The sequence below is a fragment of the Protomyctophum bolini genome (genome assembly GCF_963924005.1).
Source record: "Protomyctophum bolini genome assembly, chromosome: 2".
NCBI classification, from domain to species: Eukaryota; Metazoa; Chordata; class Actinopteri; order Myctophiformes; family Myctophidae; genus Protomyctophum; species Protomyctophum bolini.
In genome coordinates this window covers 20,432,590-20,446,627 of record NC_137863.1, presented here as the reverse complement: position 1 = coordinate 20,446,627, position 14,038 = coordinate 20,432,590, and the positions used below count along the sequence as shown (strand labels likewise).

At 41.6% G+C, this 14,038-nt stretch overlaps 1 protein-coding gene across 14 annotated transcripts in view; it reads right to left on the bottom strand.

Moving 5' to 3' along the window:
* The window catches only part of cast (calpastatin), a 56,652-nt gene that overhangs the window by 30,098 nt on the left and 12,516 nt on the right, over positions 1–14,038 (bottom strand). For 2 of the 14 annotated variants that reach the window (XM_080786456.1, XM_080786449.1), the window contains exon 1: positions 8,385–8,534. The exons of 11 other annotated variants lie outside the window; for them this stretch is intronic. In XM_080786456.1, coding sequence (XP_080642582.1) covers positions 8,385–8,387 — 3 coding nt within the window. In that variant the 5' untranslated portion in view covers positions 8,388–8,534. Of the gene's footprint in view, positions 1–5,252; positions 5,278–8,384; positions 8,535–14,038 lie in introns of those variants that run through there. One more of the 14 variants, XM_080786445.1, reaches the window with a different exon arrangement.

Here is a 14,038-nt window from a genome sequence, read left to right as displayed (position 1 = left end):
CTTTTTAGAAAGCCACAGCAGAGTCTAAATTAAACTCAATGCCTTACTGGTGCCCAAGATGACTTGGCCTGGGAGTGGGACATTGTCTTCCTGGTGCGATCAGATGGGAGCCTACAATTCTTTCTTTCTCTTTAGGAATTTAATTACAATTTATCGTCACATTAATGCAGCAGGTAACAACATGCAGGCAAATTATACAAAAAGTGAAAAGATTATTATTGTACATTGATCAGTATGCTCTCTGATGGAAACAGGTGTATCTCTAAACAGTACTTGTGTATTCCTTAGTGTTTATTTAACTGTATTACTCCCAGAATTAAATTAACACTATGGCTATGCTGTGTGCATGTCTGAGACAACAGTAGACTGTTTAGAGAAATGTGGTGAGGAGGAAGTGAGGTAACCAGTGCTGGGGGAGGGGGGCGGGGGGTGCACTGGCAGAGGAACCACCTCTTTGGAGTGTTTTGATGGGTGCTAGGCAACCAACATAACTCTACTAATGACTAAAGAGAAATGTGTGTCAGTAATAGTAATGTGAGCACAGAGCACTCGATTGCTATTCTTTATTTGATATGAATTGCACTTTGTCTGTGATGTTTTATATATTAAAGACCATTGTTGTGCATAAAATAAATGTCCACTCTGAATGTGAACATATATGATCAAAATTGTGATCTTTTCAACACTGACTGAAAGTGTAAAATATGTCAGCATGTTGTAAGAATGTGCCCACTGGCAATAAAACACCATAGGAACTTAAGGGACACTGGTATGGGTGGTATGCTGTCAAACTCTCTAAGTGAGTCGCTTGTGACTGTGAGGATATTCAAGATTATCCTGATAATTCACCAACATGAAATTAGTGTGTTTATCTCCTCCCAGCAAAGTTGCTAAAACACTTGCATGTAAATCTGAAGATGCATTTAAAAATAGATTACTGTTGTTTTCAAGATCACAACATAGATCACGGTTTGCTCCACTTTCACTTTCACATCTCTGGCCAAATTAAACCATGTCAACTCAGCTCTCACATAGGAACCAAATAAACCACATCTTCCTCTTAGGAAAGCAAACTTCCTGCAACAACCTAGTTAATGACCAATGTCAATCCCCAAATCATATGACCTTCAGTTCACTCTAAATCAGTGGTTTGGCAACTTTTAAACTTCCAGGACCCCCATATTTGGAACTCGCTTAAGGAACCCTGGGGGTCCCCACGGGCCCCAAGAACCAATACTACACTACACTTTACATGATGTTACACATACTGGTGGTCTCACCTCACAAGCATCGTTTTGCAAACACCCGCTCACCAAGCTCCCCATGTTGGACAGTTAAAGGCTGAGAACTCCCTCATACAGGTGTATTCCGTTACACCTGATTACACATTTCAAGGTTGTGCGGGTGCAGTCCACTAGGTTTGCTTGACAGTTCCCTCACACTCCTGTTGCACATTTAATGGCCCTTGCACACAAGAGTCCAGTCCAATGGCAAGTTTTTAATTAATTCATTGGGAAAACATGCAGGAATCAAACTTGGTTGAAAACAACAAAAGAAAAACATGGCCACTAAGACAGCTTTTTCTGAGCACATGCACAAGAAGGCACAAGTTTGTGTGGAAGGCCAAGGACAGGCCAATTTACAAGCAGACATGCTGAATAATGACAGATAAACCAGAGTTGTATGTATTGTAGATCCACTCCACCCCAACGGAGACAAGACAATCATTTAGTAACATTCTTATAGTGGACCTTATACCGTACATACAATAACACATACAGACAGACGCACATTCTATTCTGAAACTCATCATCACATCTATAAAACAACAGCACTTCAAATCACACAGTAGGATTTCCATTGTGTGTTTGTCAAAAGATGACATTTTACAAGAAGCTTGTGGGACAGTGAAAGCACTCACTTATCTCTAGTGAGAGTCATACAAATGTTATCTTTGACCTCCAACACTAACACTTGCCTCTCAGACATCTGTATGGCTTTCATACACCAGTCCTGGAGTACTGACTTTATTGTGATATAACTAGATATTATCTGAGATTTTGGTTCAATATTGTGATATAGCAAATGTTGTCATTATCTTCCATGGATGAATGGATTACAGAGAAGTGATACAAATTCACCATAATATCATCCATATGGTTGATATAAGGACAGATTTTAGCATAGCTTCACCCAGCTTCAATCTGACTAACGTAACAGAAAACACCTGAATGAGTGTTCAGGGCCTTTAATATTTGACTCTTAGTTAAAAAAAATAAGTCTCAGATTTGTCAGTTGAAATAAAAGGGAAGTTAACTTGGAAAACAGGGTTTGTGAATGCAAGCCTACAGTAATCTTTCATCTCAGAGCAGCCCATAAAGGAACAGCTCTGGGGATAAGTGGCGATGCAACAGGAATATCCCGTCTGACCCGACCCCTCATGTATACATTCTATGACCCAAAAGGTCAGAATGCTGTCCCTCTGCAGGTCATATAGCTACAAGCCACAGGATTACCACAGAAAGATATAATAGGCTACCGGTACTCTAAAAGGAAATGCTGTCCAATTAAGGGGAACTGGATTCACTACAACTTGACCTGCATGATTTGACCTGCACGGTCATCGTTAAGTGTTAATTCATGGGTCAATTTAACCCATTAAGACCTGAGGCCGATTCTACAAATGCCTTCTAAATAATGTTGCTTGCGCATCGTTGCTGTCAGGCACAAACCTCTTAACCCCATACAGTGATGTAAATAGGTTTTCAATGTAATGAGTCCCGGGATGCAGGGCTGGTCTTAAGTCACAACAGAAGAAGAAATCATTATAACTAAAGCTAACAAAATAAACTAGAATAAATAACAGTACAATAATACAGTAGTGCATCCCGTGGATGCAGAGGTCGTTGTTTTATTGCGTCCCATAACTATAAACTTTTTTTTTGTAAATGAATGCCTTACTTGATCATACTACAAAAAAGCATCAACAGATACACAAGCTTGTACAGTAGATCTGCTACTTTTGATGCTTTTGAATTGAAATACAAAATACAAATAAAAATGACAGATGATTTCCCGTTCATTTATATTCTGAGGATTTCACTGTGTGGGCTTATGAACGATAACACTAAAGCTCATTATTATGCGATTTGCGGACGGACACAACATGAACAAAATGTGTTTATGTTCAGCTACGATGTGTCGGCAGCATTAAAAACACACCCTTCCTAGCACTATTACACACGTCTGTGCATTTATGTCACAAATGGATATGAGCGTGCACGCACCACACACACACATAGAGAGACAGGTTGGGCTAGCTATAATGAACCACCCAGATACCATTGAAACAGACATGTCTGTATGAATGCCTGATGCGTTCACAGAAGAAAACAAAAACAAATACATTGTATAGCACAGACACTGGGGGGGGGGGGGGTGGATATACAGGTACAGTAGCTCAGGTACCATTCATTCATCCCAGTGGTACCGGTTACGTCCACGGATGCATAATTAGACCCATGTCCTGTGATAAGACCTACTGTGTAAGTTAAATTACCATCACAAATCACCCTACTGTAAGTTGATAGGGGTGGTGTCATAGGCTGTCGTCATCTTTTGTTTTGTTACAGTCGAGGAACGCCCACCTATGCTACAGTATGACGTGGTAGTCACATTTTAGCTTCAATTAATCCGTTTTTTTACAGCATGTTGAAGGGATAAACAGACCTGAGGGTGTGGTGATAATTAATTGTGGGTGTGATTCATTCATGTGTTTCTGTGAACAAGCATGGACAGACTCCTGTACAGTGAACGTCATGTACAGACAGAAACACATGTATACATACATGTAACACACCTACAACAATTCATGTTATTGTACACCTGTCAAAATGGCTGCTGTGCTGTGAAAAGGGCCTGTTTAGGGTGACATGTTGAACTGTACACCTACATACTTTCTGATGCTCCTCTAATGTGTGTCATACAGTACAGTATACAGTACAGTCTACCCTTTTTCAGTTCTGTGGCGTTATTCCTGACAATGAACAAGCTCACAGGTCAGGCACTTCATTGTTTCTGATCAAATTATTTTGAAACCAACCTATCCAAGCACTTACTCAGTGGTAACAGACAGATTTTGATGAAATAGGCAGCCTAGCTAACATTTCAACTGCTACTAACTGCACATTTGGGTTGGCATCATTTCAGATGCCACAGACAATGGTCTGAGTTTAATATACAGTCGGAACATATCACATACTGTACATTTTTCGTACAATGAACACAGCAATGAGACACCTAACACCCCTCTGTGAATACCATCCATTCCACGAGACAGACTTGTTGCCCCGCCGCGCGTTGAGAATGGCAGATTATAGCAGACCAACACGCTCAAACAACACATCGCGGATGTGACACATTGTGAGCTTGTATCGGGTCAACACACGACAAGGCATGTACTAATACTAATTAGTAGTAAATACTAAAAGTGTGTTTCCTTGCTGCTCACCTGAGCCTCACCCATCATCTAACATGCCTCTTGTGACAGCAGCATTCCATTATCATGCATAGCATACCACGGCAGGCTGACCTGAAGTGCAATGAGCATCATACTGTAGTTTCGTGCCTCAAACCTCGAATTCTATCAATAAACAAACAAACACCCATGCAGCCCAATTGTGGTGTGCAGTTTCATCCTAAAAGGTGCACTGCAGTTCAATGAATTGCACACGTTTGGACCATACCAGTGGTCTGGATGCTCTGGCATGTTTAGCTTATTGAATACAATACGTGGTTTGTACATTTTCGTGCTTGAGCTGGGTAATATATACTATACACTGAATAGCAGTTATTTCCTTTTTTATTTGCCAAAGTTATATGTTATAGATAGTATATTTAAAGTGCAGATTGATTTTAAAGATATGAACCGAAAATAGTCCCTTACCTGGAGAGAAGATTGATTTACAAATTAAATTCCAAATGCTTTTTGTTTATTTTTCCTAGATTGATAAAATGTATTCTATTAATTTGTGTTAGGGTAAACAAACCTCTAAAAATTAAGCAATTAACAGCTAAATTGTCTATGTTCATGTACTAACTGTATATGGCCAATGCTTTTTGTCTGGAATGGTCCAATAAGCCTCAGTAAAATAATGTACAACGGGCCATGCTCATCCCACTGAGAAATGCAGGAGCACACTTTTTCTCATGCAGCAATACGTAACATGATCAGAGTTCATATACGGTTGTACCTGGTTGAAATTAGGTCTGGGATCAGGGAGGGGACGATAGCGGCCATACGTCTGTGTTTTTAATAAGATATGGAAAAGATTACAGTCAAGACAGGCGTTTACATAAGGGACAAACACACAGGACTGACAAGCAGACAAATGGGTTGACAGACGTAAAGTAAACGTTGAAACAAACATTTAGAAACGTTCGCCCCACCGACTTCATATTCGACACGCGCGTTCCGCACCACCGCAGGGGGTGCAGTGGCCGGTGTCGAGTCGGTCGGACCAGCGGTTGACCAGAACCGCCCCTGGACAGGGCCCCCTCCCAGTGTCCATATATGGAGCTGGCCTGTTCTGACATCATTCTGACGTCTGCATAGACTCCATATCGGCCAGTGCCCAACGAGCACAGCTGTAGAGGTCCCGCCACGGGCACCACTCTAGTCCATAAAACAACAACACTTCAAATTGGATTTCCATTGTGGGTTTAGCAAAGGATGCACGACTATTACAGAAGCGTATGGTACAGTGTCAGGAACACAGGCAGTTAAAGGACTTATCTCCAGTGTGAGAGTCATGAAACATGTTATCTTTGACCTCCAACACCTGTCTCAGACATCTGTAATGCTCTCTTACACCTGTCCTGGAGTACTGACATGGTCTTCAATCTTCATACAGCTGTCCATATTCCAACTTTTTATATTTTTTTGTAAATTAATGCCCTGCTTTGAAGGTATCAAAAGTAGTAGATCTGGTGGTGCAAAGGCATCCTTAAAAGACTGAAAACAGCTTTGCACAATAAAGAGGTTTCCACCCGACAGAGACGATGTAATAATCAATATTTATTGATTATTAATGATACGAGACTAAATATTGTCTGGGATTTTGGTTGTAATAGTGTGATACAGTATAGCTTAAAATGTTCACTTCAAAACAAGTGGGTTACGCACATCCAGTACCTTGCTGATGCTGACATTACAGGGTTTGTGAACCCTGTAATGTCAGTGTTGTTTTAATAAACAAAACACTGAGGAACAAAGCTGTGTGAACTTTATCCTTTTTCCTTATCCCTCAGCATGCACACAGCTTACTCACATACAACAGCATCCATTCCAAGACAGACAGATTAGACACACACACACACACACACACACACACACACACACACACACACACACACACACACACACACACACACACACACACACACACACACACACACACACACACACACACACACACACACACACACACACACACACACACACACACACACACACACACACACACTAAAATAATCAGCAACAAAACGATGGATCATATTATTGTAGTTGAATACAGTTGACACCACACTGACAAAGTTGATGAGTGGACACCAATATCCCCATGACAGAGTTTCTAGAATGGCTGGGTATGTCTATTGCACCACCATGGGCCATGTACATTCTGGCAGTTGCATGTTACCTTTGAATCCCCATATAAAACACACAAGTGGCAAAAATAGACACAGCACATTTTCTGGTAGGGTAAAGCTACAAATTCTGGTAACCTGTATTTGTTTCTAGCACTATTACTCTGTATAGAGACCACACAACAGTACAGCAGGTACATACGTGGACATTGTTTGGACGCATGCGTTCCATTTTCAACCTGTGTCCATTTCAACACCTCCATAACGATTTCAGTCAGTGTGGAAAGTGGAAACTGTGCTGCTGCTAGCTAGCTCTGTCAAGGTTGCTTGCCAGTTGCCACGTTATATGACTGAGACATAGATAGGTGAGATCAATAAAAACCATGGCAGGTCATGCCAAGAAGTTACTGTCTTATGCAAATCAACTTGCAGCAATTTGTCTATCAGCAATGAGGCTTTCCCAGCTTGCCCAACAATAGCGACTTAAGCCGCAACTTGGCTTCTTTGGCCTGGTTATGAAAACTGATGACTAATGCTGGCCGGGGCCCCACCCCACCCACCACAAACAGACGCATGTGCAAAAAGGCTGGCATCCTAGTATTAAAATAACATTGGCATCATGACTAAATGGTTACCGTTGGGAGTGGAACACCACTGTCCTCAGCGGATGAGAAAGGTAGCCAGCATCATAACTCAAGTATCTAGAAGGGTGACAGTCTCTTAATACATAGTGAACTGACTGCTTTGTTGCAAAGCTGTACAGTCTGTGGGTGTAAACTGTAATGTAATGGTTACTGCTGTTTCTGTAGTGAAGACTGCAGACGCAAACAGTCAAATGGCGTATTCCTTCCTATTCCTAATGGAGAATTTAAGTGAATTGAAGCTAGGTGGTGAAACATTACTGTAATATCTTGTCTATGGGAAGTCTTTAGGTCTTAAAAGCTCATATGTTTCTAGTTACAGTAGGTTAGGTGTGTGGTATGGTGTCAGTCTGAGAACATGGAATTTGTTTTAGTTATAAGCCTGAACCCTGCACAAGTCATTCTGCATACTATTACATTATTCCTTGCTTATTTTAACTACTATTACTTGGACTACTATGGATCAAGTGGTGGCTAGTTGTGTCAACATCAAAGACATACTTCAGCAGGGCTGAACTTGCTTCCCATTGTGTTGTCTGCATCTGCAACACTTACACAAGTGTAGACATTGTGTTGTACACTACAGTACTGTGTGCTGCTGCTACTACGCCACCTGAAATACTGTTTTTTAGCTCCAGTAAACAACAGACACAATAATCTAAGAAGCTCAGTCACAATTAACTTACAAGAGTCCTCACATGAACCCCTCTGTCTGTCTGTCTGTCTGTCCTGTTGATCAACATACAGTATTGTTGACAGAACTGCTTGTAGAAGTTTAGGGAGTGCCAAATATCCACAAAACCGACAGTAGGCTGCTTGCAGCTTCCTAAAGCATCGGACATGCCAATTAAATGTTTCCTCTTTCATCTCTCTACACAGCATGTACACAATAATGTACTACATCAGATGTTTCCTGTCAAAAACATGTCCTGTCAGTCTAAAAGCCATCAAACTCATGTCACAGTTGAGAAAGCACTCAAAACATACACACACACACACACACACACACACACACACACACACACACACACACACACATGTACACACACGCACAGAGACAAAGCTGTTATGAAGATAAAAGGGTGGATAGATACATACCATAAGTTTCAGAGTTTATGTATATTCCCAAAATACTGTCTTTAGGACAGATAACCTTAGATTCCCTCTGTAGAACCACTGGAAGTCTATGGAGTACTGTGTGTGTCGCACATACACACATGCAAAACTCACATAAACACACACAGCCTGCACACGTACACACCACAGCAGAAACTTGCTGCTCCTCCCATTGGACCCAACCCAACAAGCCCCTCCCTCTCTCCCACAGAGTAGTCGAGCAGCCTCCGCGGGGATTGGACGGCCAGACACGCAGAGCCCGCCCCCTCCTCATTGCTGGCCAGGAAAGAAAATAAAGCAGTGAGTCCAGTCAGTTTGCATGTGTAAGGGAAACTTTGGTTCCCGGGTGAGAATGAGGGGATGTCAGATAAGAGACATGCTTATTGCAGTGACATTATACTAGATGGTGGTGGCAACTTTCGCAAGGTACACACAACAACATTTAAAGGGTAAACAGTCATGGGGGGTTTGCACCGACAGGCTTTGTTTGGCAGCGCCTGGGTGTGTCTGGACCAGTCACTACTTAGGAATCTAGAATGCAGAGCCTCTTGAACGAGAGAGAGAGAGAGAGAGAGAGAGAGAGAGAGAGAGGGGGAGGAAGGGAGAGGATGTGTGGAGAGAAGAAGTGAGAGAAAGAGAGAGATATAAAGGAAGGGAGAGAAAAGGAGGGACCAAACCACACCCAGGCGGCCCTCCATACAGAGTATGAAAATGAAGGCAGATAGACAGGCAGAATTCTGATTTTAGGAAAGGGGAAAAAAGTGAGAGAGAGAGTCTGCATTGGATTAAACACATTCATCACAGGCTTAGACATGACCCCTCTCTGTCTGTATCTCTGCAAGTCTCTGAAATTCATATACCGGTAGCTTCAGTATAGCCTCAAAACGGAGGAAAGAGACAGTCGGGAAACGTGGACAGCAGCCAGCGGTTATGTAAGAATGTTAAAAAAAAAACACACACACAAACCTCGGCTCATTTGATTCTCTGACCCTTCAGTACTTGGGTGGGTCCAAGTTAAAGTCACTGAGCGAGTCTTTACCATGGGGCACTGTTCTGAGCGAGTCTTTACCATGGGGTTGTTGGGGCACTGTTCTGTTTCCTTTTGTACTCAACACCACAAAAGGAAACATTTGTGTACATGAGAAGAACATGTTTAGAGCAGTGGTTCCCAAAGTGGGGTCCGGGGACCCCTAGGGGTCCTTAAGAGAGTTCCAGGGGGTCCCCAGCTAAATGATGGTCCATTTGTACACTCTCAGAGTTAAATTAACTTTGATTTTACAATATACATTGGGGTCCCAGATAGAAATGGGGGATTGTAGCCTAATTCAGGTAAAACTGGGGGTCCTTGAAATGAAAATGGTTGAAAATAACTGTTAGAACCGTGTAAATCTTCTCCTTGGCATTATATTTTGAAATAGGAGGTCCGCACTCCGCGGGCTAATGAGTGTCAATTTGGGGGTCCTTGACATGAAGAAGTTTGGGAACAACTGGTTCAGAGGACTCAAGAGAGTGATGCCCTCTTGTGTCTAAGAATATGTATGGCATGTAGGCACAAATTGTGGCTGTGTAGTTCTTGACACAGCTCGGCTGTAATAGAAAGTTATGTTGTAGAGGCCGCATGCATTCGAATAAATGAGAATACAAAACAATAAAAAATGTGTACAGTCCAGCTGTATAACTGGGTGTCAGTGATTTGTGTATGTGTAGGGTTGTGTGTCTTTGTAAGTATTACTGAGGATGTTGTTATGGTCTGGCTCCCTGCCTGTCCATCTTTCCACTTTGGCCACTCCCCCCTCCCATTGCTTCTACACACACCTGTCTCCAATTGCCTCATCAGCCCAATTGTTCCCTTCTCACTACTCACCTGTGCCAACTTCCCCTATCAAGCCTCCACCTAAGACTGGACTCATTCCGCTCATTCTTTGCTAGAATATAACCTATTGTTGGTGTGTTTTCCGGACTCCTGCTTTTCAGTAGATCTTTCCTTTCCTTTCCTCAGGTTTGATCTTCTGCTTGTTTTTTGGACTTTGATACGACTTTACTCCTTTGTTTACCTTTTGACCTGCCTATGGATATTATGGTTTTTGTCCTGCCTACTTCAGTTTATGTAAGCCTTCCCCTTAAGTTTTGTCATTATTAAACTCTTGCAAAGTACTCTGCCTGTGTTGCCTGCTTTTGGGTTCTACTTTGACACGCACCATAACAGATGTAAGTGAGATGAGGTGTTTCTTTTTAGATGGGTACCAGGGACATTGTTGTATGAGTCCGAATTCAACGAGTACACTACTGAGTACAGTATTGCATCAAAGGACCCCCGGAGGGTGACATGATTGCATCCTTTGCATCACTGTGTAATCATAACATTTTGATTTCAGAAGTTCATGGCTGAGTGATCTCACCATTCACATTGCCTTTTTAAAACCCTTTGCAGAATAAAATAATGGCACTTCCAGTAAGCCTCTTGTGTACAGTGGCTGTGAGGCATTAATTACATTTTAGAAAAAGCAATCCCTGCTGGCTAATGTCTCTATCTATGTATGCTTCCTAGAATGACTGAAGCCAGTCACAACAAGCATTTAGCTGGCTAATACAACCTCTGTGCAGATTAACAGTAACAGTCATATATTGTGGTTAAAGTGTCCACCCTGGGACTAGGAGGTCGGGGGTTCGATCCCCGGCCGGGTCATACCAAAGACTGTGAAAAATGGGACCCAGTGCCTCCCTGCTTGACACTCAGCATCAAGGGTTAAATCAAGGGTACGTTGTAGTACATGTGTACTTGTACATCATGTGCAGGGGGTGTACTTGTATATCAAGCTGCCTCACGCAGCTGCCTTAAGCTTACTTACTTAACAGTCATATCTCAACATAAACCATTAAACTATATGCAGTAGTTCTCAAAGTGTGGTCCGGTGAAATCATTTTAATCAGCTTAACCCTGTTTTCATAATTCTCCTATTTTTAAAAAATCACAAAATATTCATTTGAGAATCACTGAATAGATTTGTGCAAATTCAAGTCCAGGAAATATTCTCCACTTCTGGGACTCAGATAATCTAACTGGTAAAGTATTAGAGATGTTCAGAATGTATTGTATTGGTCTTGTGTATTGGTCGATGCGATACCGATCCGATACCAGTGTGTAGTTTAATTTAGATATACGTAGGTCGGACAGTGGTTCTCAAAGTGGGGTCCAGGGACTTAGGGTTCCTTGAGGTTCCAAATTGACCCTTACAAGTCTGTGCAAGTTATTGGGATCCTTAAAAAAAGAGTTTGAGATCCTCTGATCAAGGAATAAATGAAAATTAATAATTGTTAAAGTGCAGCTACAACATATTGTAAAGTGAAATAATGTAGAAGTATAAAACTGTTGTGCAAACATCAACTGAAGCGTTCAAAGTACAAAATAACTGTAAATCATCGGTTCCCAACCTTTTTATACTGAAGTACCACCTCAGAAAATATTTGTCTGTCTCCAAGTACCACCGTAATAATAACTGATTACAGGACAATACAGGAGCTTATCCCTGCCATGCTCTGACAAAACTCAGTCTAATCACTAATCAGCACAACTGATGATATTTCTAATGTGATTAATCCGTTCTCAAATCTTCTATTAACGGCTAGGTGTGCTCTCATTGCCCATTTCAGCACGGCTGGTGGAGAGCCTATCTCAACCAATTGCTTGTTCAGAAGAACTACCTGTATAGTATACATATTTCATTCCACTTTTGTCTTTTTACTCCTTTTTTGAGCGAGGGGGGCTCAAGTACCACTATTGGTACCGGAGTACCAGTGGTTGGGAACCTCTGTAAACCGCTGTAAATGACAAATCATCATGTGATACTGATAACTTATGTGGTCGTAAAGGCATAGAGTAGCATACTCGCCGATACCAATACCAGCATTTTAGGCAGTATCGGCAGCAGGAACAACTCTAGTATGGAAGACCATCAATAAAGTAGAACTACTTTGTCATCCTAAATAAGGGGCCAGGGGCACAGCAGAGTATGGGGGACCTCAGTGGTTTAATCTTGAGATGCAGAGTCTGTCTTGTGTCCACATTCCTCCACCCACCACATCCTATTGGTCTAAAAATATCCTAAAAAGGACAAGTAGTCATACGACCATCGACCTCGTCCACATGCTAAGCAATGTTACCCTGGAATCTGCAGTAGCTGCAACCAGACAATGTCTGTATTGTCCTGGGAGCTCACTGGATAAATATTTAACATTTATAGTGCCTGAATGACACTGAAAACTGGGTTATAGTGTGTGTGTGTGTGTGTGTGTGTGTGTGTGTGTGTGTGTGTGTATGTGTGCGTGCGTGTGAGAGACGTTAAGCATGCATGCTTGCACTTGGAAACGCCTTGCTCGGTAACACAATGTTGACAGCCAATGAGCTTGAGCAGACCGTGGCACCTCCCATCCCCTTGAGACTGTCCAATCACAAAATCCTACTACACTTGAAATGAAAAATGCATATTCTCTCATAAAATAATATGTGCATTGAAATCATACAGTAGGCCTGGAATGGTTGACAGAGATAGTGTGATTTGATTTGATTTGATTGGACGTCGTACAGGAAAAACAAGTTACATCATGTTCATCAAGGAAGCGTGAAGCGTCAAGGATGCAACACAAGAACCTTTTTTGACTTATTTTCACTGTGGTCCTTGCCTGGTCTGAGACAAATAAGATTGCTACAAAATACATACAGTACAGGCAAGCAGTACATCAAGAACTTTTAGGAAATGTCTGTTGTTAATGTCTAAAAAAATACAAATAGCAATTTAGCTTTTGCAATTTTATGTACAAGCTTGTATGTATGAATATAGGCTTAACCCATTCTGGACATGAACCCCTTTTGGCGTAACTTTTAAGCATTATGTAATTTATGTTATACTTTAGCTGTTAGCGTGGCACTGAGTGCCGCGCTATACTGTATACGAGCTTGTAGATCTGCTATTTATGAAAAATCATGAAAAAGTGTCAGAAATCTTTGAATATATATTCTTTCCAGGGACCCAACTGGGGGGTCCCTGGAACAACATATTTTCAGATGGGGGTCGGCGGCCAATTACATATAATTCTAGGGGTTCATCTTGACATAGCTTGAGCACCACTGATATAGAAACATAGGTTTTTCAGAAAACCTATCATGATTTAGAAGATATTTTGTAGATGGGTTAAAGTGGTTAAACCTTTGATTAGTTTCACAGTAACCTCCTGGAACCCCCTCAAGGACCCCTAAGGGTCCCCAGACACTACTTTGAGAGTCACTACACCACCAATAGCACAACGTATCTGTCAGCACTACATCTACTAAATATAGTATAGAGAATCCCAGTGCCACTGACTCGAGTTCTATATTTGAAGAACACACAGTGACCCAGCCCTGTATACACCCATGCACTCACACACACACATGCACTCACACAAATATGACATCACTGTTTCTGATGCATTCTGATTGTACTATCAGTGTACTTAACTGAATCTGTAGTAATGCAAATTGAAGCTCAGCACAGTGCATCATATTCATATCTAAAATATAAAAGCAGCAAATATAAAAGCAGCTGGTAATAATATGACTATGTCCTCATTTTTAGTTTACACTCACTTTACATTTTACA